The sequence below is a fragment of the Lactuca saligna genome, chromosome 2, assembly GCF_052625555.1.
Source record: "Lactuca saligna cultivar CGN05327 chromosome 2, ASM5262555v1, whole genome shotgun sequence".
NCBI lineage: Eukaryota > Viridiplantae > Streptophyta > Magnoliopsida > Asterales > Asteraceae > Lactuca > Lactuca saligna.
The window spans coordinates 174,462,212-174,484,554 of NC_136418.1; the positions used below are offsets into that span (position 1 = coordinate 174,462,212).

General features: G+C 34.4%; 2 protein-coding genes, 1 non-coding gene and 1 pseudogene across 3 annotated transcripts; 2 read left to right on the forward strand and 2 right to left on the reverse strand.

The window, feature by feature from the left end:
• Window positions 1–494: 494 nt before the first annotated feature.
• LOC145032874 (Transducin/WD40 repeat-like superfamily protein) lies at window positions 495–2,323 on the forward strand. The gene is made up of 8 exons (XM_078981830.1): window positions 495–768; window positions 907–1,009; window positions 1,096–1,203; window positions 1,307–1,416; window positions 1,503–1,610; window positions 1,700–1,745; window positions 1,822–1,953; window positions 2,058–2,323. The coding sequence occupies exons 1-8, from the start codon at window positions 560–562 to the stop codon at window positions 2,139–2,141; spliced, it is 900 nt and encodes a 299-aa protein (XP_078837956.1). The 5' UTR covers window positions 495–559; the 3' UTR covers window positions 2,142–2,323.
• A 201-nt stretch (window positions 2,324–2,524) lies between these two features.
• Window positions 2,525–6,029, reverse strand: HDH (histidinol dehydrogenase). The gene is made up of 15 exons (XM_078981831.1): window positions 5,834–6,029; window positions 5,243–5,354; window positions 5,072–5,109; window positions 4,820–4,941; window positions 4,668–4,720; window positions 4,500–4,572; window positions 4,284–4,385; window positions 4,110–4,211; window positions 3,950–4,021; window positions 3,811–3,873; window positions 3,628–3,729; window positions 3,422–3,532; window positions 3,171–3,341; window positions 2,990–3,080; window positions 2,525–2,913 (listed from the first exon to the last, which is right to left on the reverse strand). Exons 2-15 carry the CDS (start codon window positions 5,350–5,352, stop codon window positions 2,636–2,638), a joined length of 1,488 nt encoding a protein of 495 aa, XP_078837957.1. The 5' UTR covers window positions 5,353–5,354; window positions 5,834–6,029; the 3' UTR covers window positions 2,525–2,635.
• A 2,563-nt stretch (window positions 6,030–8,592) lies between these two features.
• On the forward strand, window positions 8,593–8,665 carry TRNAK-UUU (transfer RNA lysine (anticodon UUU)). The gene has a single exon. It is a non-coding gene; the product is annotated as a tRNA-Lys (tRNA).
• Window positions 8,666–18,118: 9,453 nt separating this feature from the next.
• LOC145030402 (UDP-glucuronic acid decarboxylase 5-like) lies at window positions 18,119–21,629 on the reverse strand (annotated as a pseudogene).
• Between the last annotated feature and the right edge of the window lie 714 nt (window positions 21,630–22,343).

The window sequence follows — 22,343 nt, forward strand, 5'->3', positions numbered from 1 at the left end:
GCAGTATATAATAATGTATTTTTTTTTTAACTTTATACTTGTTAACATTACTAATACAATAATGTATTTTACATTTATTAGTAAAATATTATGTTTCAAAGATCTATCGGTTATAACAATCTATATTAAGCAATTTACCTTTTTAGATCGCTTATCTTTTAGTTGTAATCACTATTAAGCATTTTTAGTTTTATATTATATCATTGGAGTATATTTCAATCGAGTAAAAACTGGTAACATTATTCATTTAGGTATACCTCACGCTAACATTGCATCTACATCATTGGAGAAAGGTCAATAATAATACTAAATTTAAAAAAAAAAAATGTAATGAAAATAAAAATAAAAAACAAAGAAAACCAAAAAACAACGTATGTTGGGCCAATTTTTGGCAAAGGCTAAATATCACAACTCATAAGGCCCAAGTCCACAAGTGACAAGAGCCCATGTTGCATAAGGTACCAGGCCGGTCCAAATTCTTTCCATTGTAACGCTCGGTCGCCTACAGTCCTACACTAGTGAATGAAGCAGTGCCAGTGACGGTGGTCGCCGGAGTAGGATGAGCGCCGAAGATTTACCAAAGAACGAGGCGCAGGTGTTGAAGGGGCACGAAGGTGCAGTTTTAACGGCAAGGTTCAACAAAGATGGAAATTATTGTCTCACCGGAGGCAAAGATCGGACTATTCGCCTATGGAATCCTCACCGGGGTATTCATATTAAGACCTACAAAGCTCATGCTCGTGAAGTTCGAGACGTCCACGTTACACCGTAAGTTATCCTCGCTACTGTGTTTATTCATCCACATACAAATTCCTCCGATGCTTTGTTTTCTTATTATTCTTCTTCATTATACTTAACCCTAGTTATTCGGCTGAATGTTCCTTGTTATGATTAATTTGATTGTAGGGATAATTCAAAAATCTGTTCATGTGGGGGTGATCGTCAAGTCTTCTATTGGGATGTATCAACTGGGCGTGTGATCAGAAAGTTTCGAGGTCACGACAGTGAGGTATGTAATTTCTCCAACAAACCAATTTATCAATTACATAACACATATTTATAATTTCACAATCATATAACACCATTTTTGTGCAGGTGAATGCTGTAAAGTTCAATGAATATTCATCTGTTGTTGTATCAGCAGGGTATGATCGTTCCTTGCGTGCCTGGGACTGTAGATCTCACAGCACTGAGCCAATTCAGGTTTAGCTTTCTTTCCCTTTCCCTTTCCTACATCTACATGCCTGCTAAGTTATTTTTATATTTATATTATCAAAAATTGATGATAGTTTTAATTGATTAACAGATCGTTGACACCTTTCTAGACAGCGTGATGTCTGTTTGTTTAACAAAAACTGAAATCATTGCTGGAAGTGTTGATGGAACTGTACGCACATTTGACATCCGGATTGGTAGGTAGGTATGACATGTGACAATCATCATGAGTATGAAATGAAAAACTTTGTAGCATGTTTGAACTTTGAAGTTTCTTCTGCTTCCAGGGAATTGTCTGATGATTTGGGGCAACCTGTAAACTGTATCTCTCTATCAAATGATGGTAACTGTGTATTAGCCAGTTGTCTGGATTCTACTCTTCGCCTTTTGGACAGGTGAATTTCTACTTCACACCTCTTTTAAGTTTTAACCAAAAGGAAGGATGAGTCTGTTATAAAAATTGTTCTTCTTGTTTGGTTTGCAGAACTAGTGGTGAATTACTACAAGAATATAAAGGCCATACATGCAAGGTATGTATCTCTTTTTGCAGTTGCTTTTTGTTAGGTTGTTAAGAGTAACTAACTAACTATAATGTGTTGTGACCAGTCATTCAAAATGGATTGCTGTCTTACCAACAGTGATGCTCATGTGGTTGGTGGATCTGAAGATGGGCGTCTCTTTTTCTGGGATCTGGTGGATGCATCTGTGGTTTCAAGTTTTCGTGCTCACTCCTCGGTGGTAATTAACACCTTCTCTTTTCTCTTTTCTCTTTTCTTTCTAAAATTATTATGTACACAATAGTTATAATGAGAGACCAAATAAATTCTACTTTTTGTTGGCAGGTAACAAGCGTTAGTTATCACCCAAAAGATAACTGTGTGATGACTGCATCTGTGGATGGATCAGTACGAGTTTGGAAAGCTTGAGGATATCATTCATATTCCTGCCATGTCCTTTCACGTATCATGCTTTTAGTTTTAGAAACCAGAAAAGAAATTTTAGCTACATTACTGGCAATGATTATGTAATGATATATATACTCATGCACAAATGGATCCATTCGTTACTGTAATTCTAGTAGAATCAGAAAAGAAATTTTGAGATCAAATTTTGGCTTCATTACTGGCAATGTTTTTTAATTTTTCTTTCAGTTTCGTACGGATAAGTGATGTTAAAAAGAACATGAGAAATACAGGATACACTTGGCCAATGGAAGAAAATAAGTAAGTACAAATTGTTAAAAAGTTAGGATTTAAACAGTTTGTTTTATATGAAGCCATAATTTGTGTATCTTACTGGATTAAATACCTTAAAGGAAAGATGCATAATTATTGAAATTTATGGGTTCTAATGATTGATCCAACTCAAAATTGAACATTCTTCCAATACAAAAAACAAACAACACAACACAACACGGGTTCTAAACAACCTGTTGTCTGGCTTTAATGTCCTGAAGGCGAAGAGTAACAGCCCTCTTATGAGCATCCAAGCCTTCGACTTGAGCCATGGTTGCCACATGAGGACCAAGTTTTGCAAGGCCTTCCTCTGTCAAAGACTGGATGGTTATATACTTCAAAAAAGAGTCCAAAGACACCCCGCTGTACATCCGTGCATACCCATAAGTGGGAAGCACATGATTCGTCCCGCTAGCATAGTCCCCCACACTCTCTGGAGTCCACTGCCCTAAAAACACAGACCCTGCAAACCAAAATTAAAAATTAAAAATTATCACTACCTTTTTTTTTTTATGGCGGATGTATCAAGTGATGTTCACCTGCATTTTCGATAAAACTTTCCCACTTTTCCGCGTCTTGAACATTAATGATCAGATGTTCGGGTGCGTACATGTTAGAAAAAGTAACCGCCTGAGAGTTGAAAACCCAGAAGATTCACGTTGTTAAAAGTCAAAAACGTATTATAAAAAATAAAATGAAAAGAAAAGAAAAACTACTAACCTCTACCATATCGCGTGCAAATACAGTAAAGCTATGGCTAAGAGCTTTTGAAGCAAAGTCTCCTCTCGGAAGACTGTTACATTGCTTGGTGATTTCTTCATCAATGGCTTTTATATCCACACCATCTCCTGCAATCACCAAAACCACCTGGCTATCTGGCCCATGCTCAGCCTAAAAGTAGAAAATTAAACATCAATTTTACAAAAATAATAATTAATAATTAATAATAACAGGGTATTTGAAAAAGTAACCTGAGAAAGCAGATCTGCAGCTATGTGAACCGGACTAGCATATTTGTCAGCAATCACAAGCACTTCAGATGGTCCTGCAGGCATGTCGATGGATACCATAGCCTCACTGTTCTGTCAATATACAAAAAATTGTTACTTTTTTTTTTTTTTTTAAATATAAAATCTGTTAATTATTTATTCATTTTGCCACAAATGAGATCACATACTTGGAGAATCATTTTTGCAGCTGTCACATACTGATTTCCAGGGCCATAAATCTTCTCAACCTTAGGACACGTTGCTGTCCCCCATGCCATAGCAGAAATGGCCTACAAAAGCTTCAAATTATCACCAAAAAAAAAAACAACTTTCTCACAAAAAAGTAAAAATGGTGTGGTGTTGTAGAGAACCTGAGCTCCACCAGCTTTAAGAATGTGAGTCACACCAGCTTTTTTCGCACAATATAACACCTCCTACACATTGTCATTCTTAAATTTTGTAAATAATTTAAATAAAAATAACTTAACTCATCCAGATGGAAACAAATACCTTGCATATGCTTCCATCACTAGAGGGAGGAGTTGCAAGCACTATCGTTTTACACCCTGCAATCTGTGCTGGCTGGTGGACATAATAAACAAAAACTCAAATTACAACCATTTTATTTTAATAAAATAAATTAATAATGGAGATAACTATTATTTCTTACAATGGAAAGCATGAGAGCTGTTGAGGGTAAAACTGCAGTGCCACCTGGAACATAAAGTCCAACAGAAGAAATGCTTCTTGCCACTCGTTTGCATCTCACACCCTAAAAACTCACAAAAGAACGATATTAACTCGAAAGTTGAGGGACTAAATTCATAAAATGTACACAACTTACTTTCATATTCTCGACAACTTTCTCCACTGGTTTTTGTGCAGCATGGAATGCATAGATGTTGCTGTATGCCACATCAAACGATTCACGAACAGCTTCATCAAGCTGAAGCAAGGTTAAAAATAGAGATAGATTATTCCAGATGATAAAAATGCATACTTTAAGGTGTTGGTGTGTTTATACTTTATACTTTGTACAACTATACAACTATACAAGTACCTCTGGATCTGGAAGTTCATTCACATTTACAATAATCTTTTCTAATTCAACTTTGTCAAAGCGTAAAGTATAACTGCAAAACAAGACATAGAACATCATTTGGTGCAAACATTTAATCAAAAAGAAACACCAACACTCCATTCATTAAAAAGAAAAAAGTGTAATAACTCTTTAACAGCAGCATCTCCTCTGTTGCGAACATCATCAACAATTGGCTGGACCTGAAGTAAAACAATTTTGTCAGTGAGACTCACTGTGCTGAAAATGGAAAGTCATTTTCCCCAAAAAAAAAAAAAAAAAAAAAACAGAAAGAGACTCACTGTGCTGAAAATGGAAGAGAAATTGATTCGGGGTCGAGCCTTGAGATTGTCAACCTCAGTTGGTGTAAGCTCAGAGAGTTTATATGATTTCATTGCACTTCTAACAGTGTTAGAAAGTCGTACTACAATGAAACAGCTAGGTTAAGATTTTTGGAAGAAGAAAACTGTTCCACATTAATACAATTTACATGTGAATGCAAGTTAGAGAATATGAATTATAGAATTTCTGTAGTGATACAGTATTAGTTATACCTGGTAAAAAACTTGTGTGACTTTTACTTAATAATTGCCTGTAGACAAGCAAAAGTAGAGGGACTAGGATCAGTTTATTTATATAAGAGTATATACAATCAATTCAGCTTAAACAAGAAGTTTAAAGAGGCAAATAAAAACAGATTTGGGGATTTCATTTGGAAGAAAAACCTGGATGCTAGAGCTCTGAAGGAGCCAATCGTTGATTGGTGTAAAGAAGAAAAACGAGGGGAAGCAGGGCTCTGACTGAAAACCAGTTGACTGTAGGCTCCAGTTGACATTACTTCAAACAATCATTTCACATGTAATTTGTAAAGTTAAGACAATGAAGGCATAAAGTGTACAGAGAACAAAGAAATTGATATATTGTCCATGCAATACTGATTTTTACTTTAAACATTCATAAAATTCAACATCCTAAGATGGCAGACAGATAGAGATTGCAAACAGCTGACAGAGTATATGTTCAGTTATCTACCCTAGAAAACATCCAACTTATAAGTCCATAACCAAATAAAAATAAGCATACACACAAACAACATTATTATGTTCTTAATCCAAGTATACACATTGCAATTTCTACTCGTTTTTTTCTAGGGGAGTATACATTTAGCGGATTCGACTGAACAGCTAACTGTATAAATAATTAAACCGTTACTAAGAATAAAAATCACCAAGTCAATTCTAAAATCCAAATTATCAATTAAGTAGCAAATGATTCGTAAATCCTACTGCATGTCATTTGTAAAGGGTTTTACTTACGATTGGTTAATGAAGTGTTGAAGAGTGATGAAAGAAAAGAGTGACGATCGAGACAAAACGCTGGACAGGTGGCGCGACGTCGAAACCCCCAATGACTAGGAAGCCGGGGGCGACGGAATACGGCGGAACTGGACTGCGGATTTGTTGTCGATTTTAGTCGGGTATTTTTGATATGCGGCTTGGGTCGCTTGTCCCATTTTACATCAGTAAATTACGGTATTAAATTCTCATTATTTTTAAAACTCCCCCTTATACTTCTAAAAAGAACATTTTGCAAAATTAAATTATAAAAAGACAAAACTGCAAATTTAGTCCTTGTGGTTTGCAAAAAACTTTAGATATGATCTAAAAAGTTTTTGACTTGCATAAAAAGTCCAAAATCAAATCTTTTCTGTGGTTTTGGTCCAAATAAATATGAAAAGACCATTTTACCCTTATTATTTCTTGTTTACATTTTTTATTTATTTCAGAATTTAAATAATTATTAAAAAAATAAAAAATAAAACAACACCCTCATTCCTCTCCGTCGTACCCCTCCCCCTTTCTCTCTCCTTTTCTCTTTTTACTCTCTCTTTCTCTCTCTCTCTCTCTCTCTCTCTCTTATCTTATTCTTCCTCCCGAGATTTCACCTACAATTTCTAGATGAACAAACCAGACCATATCCATCATCACCCACCTCCAGCAACCTTGCAAATCTCTAGCTATCTCTCCCATTGTCGGCATCCATCGCCCACTCACCCCACCTAAACCGACTGTAGCCTCTTTATCTCTCTAGATTTCTGGGTATGAACATAAAAATTCATATGAAATCATTTCTGGTTGTGAGTACCAAATACTATTCTGTAAGCTCCCCATTCTTGACCCTAGTTAATGGAACCCACAAATCAGCTTTTCTCCCCAGTGCTATATCCTAATCACCAACAACCAGCGTCCCTAAATTTGAAGCTCTAGCCGTTCTCAGCACATCCAAGAAATCAGAATCATCAGAAAACTTGATTTCTCAAGAACCAATTTGCAACAACAACAAAATCCTTTGAAAACTACCACTTGAAATGCTTCAATGATGACATCGATTCAGTCTCCTTCGGTTCAGAGTAAAATGAGAAGTAGATATGAGGGATGGGAGGCGGGTGTTGACTTCGATTTCAGTTTCAGAAAAGAGGCATAAAAAGCTTTTTAATTTGGATCTTGTGGGGGGAACAATTTCCAGAAGGAAACCTACACATACACACATACATAAATCAATTGTAGATTGGATTTTGTGGGTTTCCTTTTGTGATAGAGATTGTCGTGTGTATGTACGTTCATCAGAAGTTGGTGGAGTAACCAGTGAAATGAGAGAGAGAGAGAGAGAGAGAGAGAGAGAGAGGGGTGATAGAGAGAGAGAGAGAGTACGGTGGGGGTGGGGGTGGAAAATTCTTTTTTTGTTTTGTTTTTTTTTTAAATCAATATAGCATTAAAATACTTATAGAAAAAGGAAAAAAGAAATCAAAATGACATATTTGTCATTTTAAGTTTTTTTGGACCAAATATCAAGAAAAACCTTGATTTTTGAAAACTTTTTGAACCTTATCAAAAGTTTTTTGAATACCACATGGACCAAATTTGTAGTTTTGTCTTAAAAAAAATAACATTTCGTTTGGTAGGGATTAATAATAAAATTTGCTATATTGAATTTGTTATCTTTTGGTATGAAATTTCTAAGATTTTAACATGTTGGTTGGTGACCATTTTACCCTTCCCTATTACTTTTTAGTGAATTCAAACGTCTAATTATATAAAAAACCAAAAAATTTTCTTAAATAATTATTAAAAAAATCATAAACATCATTTTAAATCCAAATCGAACATAAATCAAAATGAACACAAATCCAAATCCTCAAATGTTATTGTTTGATGCCGAAATCTGAAACTTGATTTAACGAGGTTTGAAATGTTGAAATCATATGTACTGATGTGTTCATCTGATTTCAGAAAAATAGACATTTCAAACTACTAATATGATTTCAGGAAAAAAAAAAGCATCAAATAATATTTTCGTATCCAGACATTACCACAATGAGCTTTAATACATCAGATTTCAGCATTAATACATCTAGAAAAGGTATTTCAGGAAGAAGAAGAAAAAGATCAAAACAACCTTGATATATTAAAGCCATCGATTTTCAGAGGACATTACAACATCGATTTCAGAACTCGATTTCAGGGGAAAAAGAGAAGGAAACCCTTACCTGCAGAAGTGACAGAGGTGGAGGCGAAGGCTGGACTGGCAAGTTCCTGTGTTTTAATTTTAGGGTATAATTGTCTTTTGGTTTAATTTAGAGATAGATAAGCATCTGATTTTTTAAGAAGCAAATAAATATTAAAAAATATTTTTTAAGAGTGAAAAGTTAAGAAATTACCCATAGAAAAATTAATAGACACTTATACGTCTAAAATGTTTATTACTTATATGAGAACATTTTGACAAAATGAAATTATAATAAATTAACATTTCGTTTGGTGAGGATTAATAATAAAATTGGCTATATTGAATTTGTTATCATTTGGTTATGAAAATTTCAATCGAACAGACCCTAAATTATTATAACTGTAGCTACTTTTACTTGAATAAATTAGCCATGGAAGCGTTGATATTTTTTCACAAAATGATATAATTTAATTTTACTTGATAACGAGGTGATAATGACTATTTAATAGAAAAAAATTTACTTATTATTTCTAGTTTAAATATCGACTATTATCTAAAAAATCGTCTTGCCGTTCTAGCTCAGTTGGTAGAGCGCGTGGCTTTTAACCACGTGGTCGTGGGTTCGAGTCCCACGGATGGCGTAAACAATTATGATTTTTTTACCGAGTCGACGCATAGTCGTGGGTTCGAGTCCCACGGATGGCGTAAACAATTATGATTTTTTTACCGAGTCGACGCATATAAACAATTCAGTTGAAACTTATATCAAAAGTTCAAAACTTTAGGTTTGAATATCTATGTTCTTTATGATGGTGTATTATTACATTCATAAAACACATTGAAATGATTGTTACTAATGCTAAATAATGATGGAGAGTTATGGGAGAAATGGAGAATCCAATGGTCATTCACAAACTAATATTTCATAACACTCCCCCTTGAATGACGATTGTATTATGCCTCGTTAAAACCTTCATCGGTAAAACCTCATGGGAAAAACCATTTGTTAAGGAAAAAGAGTACATGATTAATAATAGATATTTGGAACAATTGTCTCGTTAAAAACCTTGCTAAGAAAACCCAGTGGGAAAAACATAGCTAAGGAAAAGAGTACAATGTGTTTCCAACTCCCCCTGATCATCATATCACTTGATTTCCTTAGAGCGTCGCATTCCAATATTTTGTACCATGTTTTCAAATTTGGATGTAAGGAGCGCTTTAGTGAACAAATATGCTAAGTTGTTACTTGATTGAATTTTCTGGATGTTGATGTCACACTCTTTTTGAAGATCATGAGTAAAAAAAACTTTGGTGATATATGTTTGGTTCTGTCTCCTTTGATAAACCCTTCCTTGAATCGAGCTATACAAGCCGCATTATCTTCATATAGTATGGTTGGAGCATCTCTGTTAGAAGTTAGACCACAACTCTCACGAATGTGATGAGTTAAATTTCTTAACCAAATATATTCACGGCTTGCCTCATGAATTGCTATAATCTCTGTTTGGGATCGAGCTTTGTGTGGATCAGACAAATATCCAACATTTGCATAACCAATTAACTCCGCATTTGATGAATTTGAATAATATAAGCCCATATCCATTGTATCTCGAAGATATCAAAGAATGTGTTTAACTCCATTCCAATGTCTTCTTGTTGGGCAAGAACTATATCTTGCTAATAAGTTTACAGTAAAAGATATATCAGGTCTCGTATTATGAGCAAGATACATCAGTCCACCAATAGCACTAAGATATGGTACTTCGGGACCAAGAAGTTTTTCATGTTTTTCAAAGGCCGAAACTGGTCCTTTTTGGCATCTAAATGCCTTACTACCATTGGGGTACTCAATGGATGTGAGTTATCCATATAAAATAAAACCTTTTAAGCACTTTTTCTAGATAACTAGATTGATATACAAAAACTCCATTTTTGGTGTGCTCAATTTGAAGACCCAAACAAAATTTCATTTTACCAAGATCTTTCATTTCAAAATTTTCTTTCAAACAAGAAGTGACATTTTCCAATTCTCCAGGAGTTCTAATTATGTTCAAATCATCTACGTAAACAACAATTATCACAAATTCTGATCCGGATCTTTTTATAAATACACATGGGCTTAATGGATCATTTTTATAGCCCTCTTTTAAAAGAAATGTACTTAAACAATTGAACCACATACGGGCAGATTGTTTCAATCCATACAAAGATTTATTTAATTTTACCAAATATACTTCACGAGAATTAGAAGTTTGTGCTTCTGGCACCTTAAACCTTTATGGGATTTTCATATAAATATCATTCTCAAGTGAACCATATAAATAGGCGGTAACTACATCCATCAGACGCATCTCCAATTTTTCATGTGTTGCCAGACTTACTAGATAACGGAATGTAGTTGCATCAACCACAGGAGAGTATGTTTCTTCATAATCAATTTCGGGTCTTTGGGTAAAACCTTGTGCAACAAGTATTGCTTTATATCTCACAACTTCATTTTTCTCGTTTCTTTTGCGCACAAATACCCATCCGTATCCCACTGTTCTTACTCTGTTTGGTGTACGGACTACAGGTCCAAAAACTTTTCGTTGCGTAATAGAATTAAGCTCTTTATTTATTTTATCTTTCCATTTTGGCCAATATTTTCTATTCATACATTACTCAATAGATTTAGGTTTAAGATCCTCATTTTCTTTATAATCGCGCACGGAACATGATATGAAAAATTATCGTCGACGTCTATCTTATTTCGGTTCCATCTTATTCCTGTCATGACATAATTTATTGAGATCTCATCATTTTCATTTTTTCAGGTACCTTATTTTGTTTTGTTATGTCATTAGGCTCTTCTAGAGCTTCATTAATCTTTTCCAGAGATTCTGTTTTCTCTTTTGGACCATCAATTGTATTTGCTTTATTTCATTTTCAAGGATTTTTATCTTTGGAACCGGCTGATCTTCCACGCTTCAGGCGTGCCTAAGATTCATTTGCAGTTGTGTTTTTTTTCTTCCTTCTGTGATATCAGTTCTAACTTGAGTAAGTATAGCTGGTACATGAGACTTTGTTACCCACTTAGGGTTAGTAAATGCTTCTGGCAATTGATTTGCTACATTTAGTAAATGAATTATCTTTGTTATTTCATGTTCACATTGACTTGAACGAGGATCTAAAACTGAAAGTGATAATTCCTTTCAAGAGATTTTATTTTCCAGCTTCTTTATTTCTTCCCCTAATGTTGGAAAATATGATTCATCAAAATAATAATCATCAAATATAGTTGTAAATAAATCTCCAATTGATGATTTTAAATATTTTACTATAGATGGAGATTCGTATCCAACATAAATTCCCATTCTTCTTTGAGGACCTATTTTTGTGCGGTGAGGTGGAGAAATAGGTACATAAATTGCACATTCGAACGTCCTTAGATGGGAAATATTTGGTACATGACCGCAAACCAGTTGAATAGGGGAGAAAGTATGATAACTAGTTGGCCTGATGCGTATAAGTGATGCCGCATGTAAAATTGCATATCCCCATGTCGATGTAGGAAGTTTAGAATGCATTAGTAATGGTCTTGCAATTAATTGAAGGCGTTTGATTAATGACTCAGCTAAACCATTTTGTGTATGAACATATGCAACATGATGTTCAATAGTTGTCCTAATCGACATGGAATAATCATTAAAAGCTTATGATGTAACTTCTCCAATATTGTCAAGTCAAATTTCCATAATTGGGTAATCGAGAAAATGTGTCGTAGGCGGATTATTTGTGCTAGTAATCTTGCGAAAGCGAGATTACGGCTAGATAACAAGCACACGTGTGACCATCTAGTTGATGCATCAATTAAGACCATAAAATATCTAAATGGTCCACATGGTGGATGAATTGGTCCACATATATCCCCTTGAATTCATTCTAAAAAACTAGGACTTTCATACACAACTTTATTAAATGATGGACGGGAAATTAATTTTCCTTGAGAACATGCAACACAAGACAATTCAATAGCTTGAAAAATCTTCTGGTGTTTCAAGGAATGTCAACTTGAAATTTCAATTATTTTGCGCATCATAACTAATCCGGGATGGCCGAACCGGTCATACCAAACTTTGTAGATGTTATCATACCTTTTATTTTCAATAGCATGAGATTCAATCATTCTAATATTTGTATAATACAATCCGGAGGACAATACGGGTAATTTTTCCAAAAGACTTTTCTTACCCGATATCATTTTTGTGATATTGAGATACTCTTTATCACCATCATTGGTTGTTTCAACATGATATACGTTGGACCGAATATCCTTAAAACTTAATAAATTTATTGATGATTTTAATGAAAATAATGCATCACCAATTGTCACTTGTGGTAATACTCTATTCGCTCTTCCGGAGCCTTTAATCTTAGTGATTTAGACGAAAATAATGCATCACTAATTTGTAATTAGTGTCCCTTGTTTTAATATTATATTCGCTCTTCCGGAGCATTCAATCATTTTTGCATTACCTATTATTATATTAACATTTTATTCTCTAATTGATAAGTAAGCATAATACTTTTCATTATTTAAAATGTTATGTGTTATTGCATTGTCTGCAAGAAATATATCATCATTATTTCTTTTGCGAATATCAATATTTCTTTTCAATATATAAATAAAACATAAGAAACATTCGTCTTGGAGAAACAAATTCATATTTTATTTCATTGATAAGATTGTGATGACATCATTTCTCATGAAACGAATATGACATAAAAACATAATAAATGTCATGAAACAAAACTACACATTTATTCTGATCAATCACCATCTATATCACCATTTGTCCCTTCGGGGTTGACAAGAAAATCGACAACATCCAAATGTGTCATTTCTGGTTGATCTTCATGGATATCACTTCGAATAAAATTTGTTTCGATATTTTTCATTATATTTTAGAGAATCTTGATAAAGATCAACAAAATGCTTTGGTAAGCGGCACGTACAAGACTAATGATCGGTCATTCCACATTAATGATAAACATTTTCAACTTTTTTTTTTTTTTTTTTTTTGCCTTGACCACTTTATCATTAAGATGTGGATTTTTTCTATTTTCCAACTTCTGGTGGTTACTTGCAATCTTGTTATTTTTTATGATAATTGTAATAACCTCCACAACATCGGTTAGACCCATGACTATTATGATTATATGATGTTGCATTCACTTCAGGGAATGCACTAGAACCAGTCGGGATTGATTGGTGATTTTTCATCAATAACTCTTGTTTTGTTTAGCCACAAGAAGACATGAGATTAATTCATATTTATTTTAAACCTTTCTCATGATATTGCTACTGCAGGAGCATGTTAGTAGTATGAAAACTAGAGAAAGTTTTCTCTAGCATGGTTTTCCATAATGAAAATAGAAATCAAAATAAAGACTTGTATGTTAAGGAATTATTAGTTAAGAAATTCCATAAAATAAGTTGCAAGCATTGACATGTAAAATTATAAAAAATACATACCTGAAAATGACAAGAACAATAAGGAGTTAGCTATATGGTAGAGTCGTGCTGATAACGTGTTATGAAATATGATCAAATAACAAGATAAATTATAGAGTAAAGAAAGATATGAGAGTAGAGAGAACTTTTATTCCAATACTTGTGAAGAAATTATCAAGTTTCTAATACATATGGCTCACTATTTATACTATCCAAATAAGAAGAAAGATGAGCTATAATATGAATGCACATTATGATGGTGTATTATTACATTCATAAAACACATTGAAATGGTTGTTACTAATGCTAAATAATGATGGAGAGTTATGGGAGAAATGGAGAATCCAATGGTCATTCACAAACTAATATTTCATAACATGTTCAAAGTTGTTGACGGATTTCGACCTTTTTTTTTCTTCCGTGAAGTATTAATTTTTGGAAAAGGTTTAAAAAAATTCCAAAAACTTTTTTTAACAAAAAAATCTTATTATTTTTAGAAAATCATATAATCTGTCATTTGTTGTGCAAATATAAAAAATAGTTTTTTTTCGTTAATTTGAACAAAATGTTAAATAATCGGGATCTTTCTATTAAAAAAAAATCGAGACTTTTTTGAAATTTTTTCCAAAAATTTGAGACTTTTCGATAGATTTTTCTTTTTCTTTTCTGGTGAATTCCTGATATCACATGTTGTTTAAGGTCCATTATTATTTTCTGCTGATTAAAATATAAACAAGTCTTTCAGTTTGAATGTTTTGTTGGTGAAATCAAGCTCAAGTGAATGTCTTGGCTTACTATAAACATTCTATGTTGTTGTTTTGGAGTTGATTATGAGTTGGTTTGTATTAAACAATGATTATGAAATTTGAGTGATAATAACCTCAACGCATGGCTGATGCATTTAGTAATGATGAAATTAAGGTTAGGCATTTTATTTGAAAAGAGATAAGAGGTGTTACATGGTTTTAAAAACTGAAAATGTGGGGAAAAGTATATGGGTGTGTGTATTAAGAAGTGAAGTGAAACGAGGGTGTTATGGTTTGTTGGTGAATCCAAGGAGTCTCTGTCGGTAGTCCTGTTCCATGATAGGTAGGCCCTCACACAACTTGATGGCTAGTTCCCAGCCAAGCAACTCCTTGGCCTTGGTGATCACCAACTTTCTTTGGCGAGGATCATCCGATGTTATCTACATGTTTAATTTCCAATTTCAAATTGATCAATTGCATATGCAAAATAAACCAACCCATCATCATTGGCATTCATTGCATTTGCATGTATTGTTTTGTTATAAAAAAAAAAGACCAATTACGGTTTTAAGTAACTAACCTCTTTGATAGTCTCAGAAATTTCAATGATGGTGACTTCACCTGGATTCCCAACGTTGATTGACCATGTATGGCTTCCTTCCATAAGTTTTATTAGACTAGAAACATGGTAATTGGTAAACATAAAAAGAAGTTAACCACTTTGAAGTTTGAATTGCAATGTAAGTAAAAGAATATACAAGTTGGTTGGTTGTAGTTGTAGCTTACTGTATCAGAGACATAACAAAAACTTCAAGTCCGAGTTCCAGGTGCTTGAACAGTTAACGCCTCATTCTTGCATATCAATGTCGAGATCAAACAAGCCCTAAGCCCAACCCTGGGAGGGAGGGGTAAAAGTGAAAGATGTAATGTAGGTAATTGATGACAGAAGGGTAGGTAGGTAGGTGTATTATGTTGTTATCGGATTACTTGAGCTATGAAATTTCTGACAACACGGCCATCATTGATGTTCATTCTTGGACCATATGTATTGAATATCCTAGCAATCCTTATTTATGTTCAATGCAACTTACTTTATTCAAATATTTATCTTAATTCTTACTTGAAACAATCTACATACTCATACCAATGTCCTAATAAGAAAAACAAATTTCAAAATACAAATTACAATGCTATAAAAGGCTAGATTTTTTAGAGTACAATGCCTTAGTAAGAAAAACTCGAAACATATAATGATGTAATAGAGAGATATGAAAGCATGAAGTTATAATATACATAAAAAAGATAAAGGTGTGTTGCTCTTTCTAGGGTTTGACACGACGTGTTGGAGGAACCAACATGGCGTATCTAAACTGAAGAAATGCAACTTTCTTTAAGGTCAACACAACGTGTTTATGGAGCAACACGTCGTGTTGGCGGCTGGTTGAGAAAACCCTAATTTTCAGGGTTTTGCACCCTATATAACCTTCTTAAGTCCCAAAGGGTGGTCTGTTATCACCCTCCAACTCCCCATATCGACCCTTGAGAACCTTAATCATCTTTCCCTCTTATTTGTGAACTAGTGTGGTGTTTTTGGAGCCAAAGAAGGAAGGAGTTAGAAGAAGGAAGTAAGGATCCAACAAGCAAGTCCTTATCCTTCAATTTGACACTCTTTTGGACCTTTGTAAGTGTCCAAGATCCGATTTTTATTCCTCTATGTTGCTAAATCTTGAGTTTTGGCCTTTTTTCTTGTTGTTCTTGAATGAGAGAATGGTTAGATCTCATAAAGATAGCAACTTTATGAATCTCCATGTCAAAGTGGCGTTGTAGAGTATTGGATCTGGCCTATAGTCGAGTTTTGATGCCATGCATGGAGAGTAGGTCATAAATCCCCATTTTTGACCTATTTTGGGTTCAAGACATGCATTAGACATGCATTTCTATAAAGCACCGACCTGTGGGATGGTTGTGGTGCTAGAATCTCTTTTGGAAAGGATGGGTTTCCAACTTTAAGGATTTAGTGATTCTTGGTTAAGCCTTTGAACCTTTAAGCCTTGTGGTTGGGTTTTGAGACCATTGGAGTAGTCCCAAAGGATAAAATTGGAAGATTTATCCTTCTTGATATCATTTGGTTCAAGATCTGAGCCTTGGAGTCCCTGGAATCGAAGAAAACAACTTAATGTATTAAGTTGCTGGAACTTGGGCAAACACGACATGTTTAAAAAGCCAACACAACATATTGGCTGGAGTTTTCCTGATCGTCTGGATGCTATCGAAACATGGTGTGTTTTCTAGTAAACACTATGTGTTGGGTCAAAATGGATTGTTGACCTTGACCGTTGACTTTGACTTCGAACAAGTTTGACCCTAAGGGTATTTTGGGTATTGTTGGGATTTTGATGGAATTCATCATTTGATGGTTGTAGGCATTTGAGTTGAGAGCTGAGATTCGGAGTCGGACATTAACAGTTCTGTCCTTCTTGTGATGTGAGTTGTCTTCACTGTACTTGCGGGTCAAAGGCACCAATGACAACCTATTGGATTGATATCTTGTTATGCAAGCTATTGTATTGTTATGATCTGTTAGATTGGTATCCTGGTAGATAGGATGTTGCTATGTTGTTATGATTTGTTAGATCGGTATCCTGGTAGATAGGATGTCGCTATGCTGTTATGATTTTTAGATTGGTATCCTGGTAGATAGGATGTTGCTATGTTGTTATTATCTGTTAGATCGGTATCATGGTAGATGGGATGTTACTATGTTGTTGTGATCTATTAGATCAGTATCCTGGTAGATAGGATGTTGATATGTTGTTATGATATGTTAGATTGATATGTTGGTAGATAAGATGCTGTTATGCTTAGTGATCTGTAGATCTGTGTGACTGGCTGTAGATTGTTATATGATTATCTATTATATGTGCACATATTTGTTCGGTGGTTGAGGCTTCACTACTTTGTGCGTAAGACAATGATACGGGGCATTCCAACCCGATGGTTGAGGGCCTAGGGTATTCCATCACGAGGATGATTGGACCCATAGTATGTTGGCATTCCAACCCGATGGTTAAGGGGCTTGGGGTATTCCAACCAGATGGTTGATTGGACCCATAAAACATTGGCATTCTAACCTGATGGTTGAGGGGCTTGGGGTATTCCAACCCGATGATTGATTGGACCCATAATATGTTGGCATTCCAACCCGATGGTTGATGGGTCTGGGGTATTCCAACCTGATGGTTCATTGGACCCATAGTATGCTATTATTATATTTATTTTATTGTTTGTATGTTGGTAATCTGGGGGAACTCACTAAGCTTCGTGCTTACAGTTTTGGTTTATGGTTTCAGGTACTTTAGTGGATCGTGGCAAGGCGAAGGCGTGACCGTACACATCCTTGGTTTTACAACTAATTATATCTTGGGAGACTCTGATTTTAAATAATGTTTTGGAAATAATAGTTTGTAAACACTTTTATTAATGAATGGGATTACTTTTGAAAGGTTTAAATGTATTGAAATTTTTTGGGATGTTACACTTGGCTTACTAAACATTCTCTGTTTGAATGTTTTGTTGGTGAAATAAAGCTTATGCTTGAGTGAATGTATTGGCTTACTAAACATTCTTTGTTGTTGTTTTAGAGTTGATTATGAGTTGGTTTGTATTAAACAATGATTCTGAAATTTGACTGATAGTAACCTCAACGCCTGGCCTGGTGCATTTGCTAATGATGAAATTAAGGTTTAGGCCTTTTATTTGTAAATAGATAAGATATATGGGTGTTACATTGTTTTAAAAACTGAAAATGTGGGGAAAATTGTGTGTGTATTAAGAAGTGAAGTGAAATGAGGGTGTTATGGTTTGTTGGTGAGTCCAAGGAGTCTCTGTCTGAAGTCTTGTTCCATGAGAGGTAGGCCCTCATGCAACTTGATGGTTGGTTCCCAGCCTAGCAACTCCTTGGCCTTGGTGATCACCAGATTTCTTTGGTGAGGATCATCTGGTGTGTTGTCTACATGTTTAATTTATACTTTCAGGTTGATCAGCTGTGTATGCATAATAAACCAACCCATCATGATTGGCATTCATTACACTTACATGTATTGTTTTGTTATAACAAAAAAAAACACCAACTACAATTATAAGTAACTAACCTCTTTGACAGTGTCAGTAAGTTCAATCATGGTGAATTCACCTAGATTTCCAATGTTGATTGGCGTTGTATGGCTTCCTTACATAAGTTTTATTAGACCAGAAACCTGGTAATTGGTAAACATAAAAAAAATTAACCACTTTGAAGTTTGAATTGCAATGTAACTAGAAGAATATACAAGTTGGATGGTTGTAGTCAAGGTTCTAAAGGGCGTGAGGCGTGGTGTGGTGCCAAGGCCAAGCGTCAAGCTTAGCGATCCATGGCTATTTTCAAGGAGTGATGTAAGGCAAGGCTAAGCGTCAAGTTTACCATATAAATATAAATTTGTATTAGACACAACTCCTTTCGCCATAGCACGCTATATCACGCCTTGCCACGCGCCACGCCTAATAGCAATGTTATGAGGCTTTCATAACGGTGAAGCCAAGCCTCACGCAATGGCATGCCTTGGAGCTCCTTTTAGAACACTGGTTGTAGTTGTAGCTTACCATGTCATAGACATAGCAAAAACGTCGAGTCTGAGTTCCAGGTGAAACAGTTAACGCCTCATTCCTACATGTTGATGTCGAGATCAAACAAACCCCAAGCCTAAGCCCCAAGAGGGAGGGGGTAAAAGATGTAATGTAGGTGATTAATGAAAAAGGGTAGGTAGGTAGGAGTATTATGTTGTTACCGGATTGCTTGAGCTATGAAATTGCTGACAACACGGCCATCATCGATGTCCATTCTTGAACCATATGTATTGAATATCCTAGCAATCCTTATTTTTGTTCAATGCAACTTACTTTATTCAAATATCTATCTTAATTCTTACTTGAAAGAATCTACATACTAATACAATGTCTTAATAAGAAAAACAAATTTCAAAATAGAAACTACAATGATATAAAGGGCTAGATTTTTCATAGTACAATGTCTTAGTAAGAAAAAATCAACACATATAATGATGTACTGGAGAGATGAAAGTGGGTAGTTATAATATACATAAAAAGATAAAAGTGTATTACTCTCTCTTGCTCTTAAAAGTAAAACCATCATCTTTTGAAAATGCAAAATGATGTGCAACAAAACACGTGATTTTATTGTGTAATGCCTTAAAGGGTAAACAAATAGAAATGCAATATTGTAAAGGAAAGAAATCAAAGTAGATTGCGATATTACATAAAAATGAAAGTTTACCTTTAGCCATAAAAATTAAAACCATTGTTTTTGCAAAATGAGTGCTATACTACCAAAAAATGTGATTTTGGATAAGTACTCATTTTTAAGCATTAATAATATTTCAAAATTTGTTCAAATCGCGGATTCTTTAAAAACTATGTTTCTTTTACCTTTTCCATTTTGCATTTTTACAAAGAACAATAGTTAGCATGCTACTAATCATAAATAGGGGTGAGTTTCATAACAGTGTACCCGTTTTAGGGACCGGAACTGCCATGGAACCGTCGATTCTGGAACCGGAACCGCCTTATGCGATTCCGGTTCCGGTTCTTGGTTTTTTGGAACCACTAACCGCTGGGTAACCGTCGGTATGATTAATTTCAAATTTAACATCAAATTGATGTTTGCACACAAAAAATGTTAATACGTCTGCATGATTAATTTTCTATCTAAATGGGTCACACATGCTTTTTAGAGTTATGCTACAGTTATCGTTTGATTCTTACTTCTTGATGCTTAATGAATGACTAGTTTGATTTTATTAATAATTGTTTTTTTGTAAGTATGAAAAATATAGAGGTTTTTTAAGATATTAAAAGTCTAAAAAACTAACGAACCGGGTACCCACTTTTGGAACCGCTGCTCGTCGGTTCCGGTTCCGGTTCCAATATTTTAGGAACCGGTATCACCGGTTCCAGTTCCGGTTCCAGTCAAATATGGCGGTTACCCGCCTATGCTCACCCTAATCATAAAAGTATCATATATGTAGTCATCATAAGAAAAAGGTAAGACAATGTTCACCTATTCCATGTTGCCTATGGTAATCAAACATCAAAGTCTCAGCTACTCGCTTTCCCTCATCATAATAACTTCTAACTCCTAAAATAGACATGTAAGGTTACACAATAGATTAGCCTTTTAGGAGGATTTTTTCCTCATCACATGGTTGTAGTACCATGAATAAATAGTTTATTAAAGTCTATGTGAAGCGTAAGTGTGGTCAAATTTACCAACGGTATTGGCATTTCCCCAGTAAATCTCATCCTCATCCTGAGGATGGACAAGGGGATCTCCATAAACCTCTAAAGTTGATGTCAACAATATTCTGTAAACATAACATAGCAACAAAATTATAAAATTCGTCTAACAATCATATTAAAAAAGTATAAACATAAAACACAAGTTTCTGAGCTAGCTCCAACTCGCTTGGCTAGTCCCAACATGTTCAAGGTTCCAGTCACATTCATCTTGATTGTCTGTTGAATGTGAATAATTAATGAAGGGTGATATGCAATAAATAACAATAAAAACACAATGTTGTATCAGAAAGAACTATAACATAAATATATGGAAGTATGTTGCTATACATTGCATTTAGCCCATCCATAAATCAGGGTAAAAAGAAAGAAAATAAGGAACATTTTTCTTTTCTTTTCGGGAAACAGGGGTGAAAATAGAAAGAAGGAAAACTTGCATGGTGTAGAATTAGTTTCACGATTAACAAAAGTGATTAAACTTAAATCTCGATCGGATACCTTCACAAAATTATATTTGTAAAATATTAGGGAAGCAGGACATGCTAGATGATATATATGATCCATTTCAACCATCAATGGTTCTGTGATGTTTGTATCATAAAGAATAGATTGAAAAGCAACATATGTCAAAAATATGGTTACAGTTATAATAAGCAATGTGTAGAGTTAAAAGAAAAGGTAAACTATACTAAATGGATTATCTAATAGCATCAATGAAACATAAAGATCTTACAGTAATCTTGCATAATGTGAATACATACCATACTGAAAAAGATCAAATCTTGGGTGACCAAACCATTATCTAAGGTTATCCTTTGATCTAGTAAAGTAATTATCCACTACTATCACCTGATTTAGTATAATCTATAAGTACCAAAACAACAACAATTTTATAAAAACGTATTTAAAAAATGCACCTCGTTTTTTTTTTTTTTTTTTTTTTTTTTCATTTTACATCAATCTGTCCACCAAGTGAGAACCAATGAAACCAGTTCCTCCAGTAATCAATATACTCATGTTGGCCTGAAAATATTACAATCAGACACGATTCAGCTTCAAATGACTACAAATTCCTTAAACTAAAACACATAATGATTTCAAGATACCTCTCATTTCAGTATCAATATCAGAAATAGGGAAAATCAAAACAACTCGTCGAGTTGACCAACCAACTTGATGAGTTTGCCCGAGACCCAACAACTTAATGCATTAAGCTGCCTTCATTGAATCCAAGAGCTTCAAAGCATCGATCAAAATGAGATCAAAATGAGATCTAGGAGTGTAAAGTTTCCAACTTTAATCCTATGAACCACCTAAATGGGTCCAAACCCGAATCCCAGGCTTGAAAGAGTGAGGGCTTAACCATTAAGCACTTAATCATCAAACACAATACTTTAAAGTGTAGATCTGACCCCATAAGGCTAGATGGCCACGTAAAGTTTCCATTTTTACTCTTAAGCGTGACTAAAAGGAGCTCAAAATCTCAAAAAGGGCTACATGAAAGACTAATATAACAACCGTTATTTCAAGTCAGTGTTAATGGTCTAGGGCAATCATTGTAAGATATAATAAATTAAAATAAAATGTTAGATAAAATCGATATCTAAGAAGAAAGTTGTATTGATCATTACAAGGATTCCAGAAATACAAAGAACGCCGAAATCTGAGTTATAACGAAGAAGTTATGGTCAATCAAAGTTTCGTAACAGAACCGACACAACGTTATGTGTT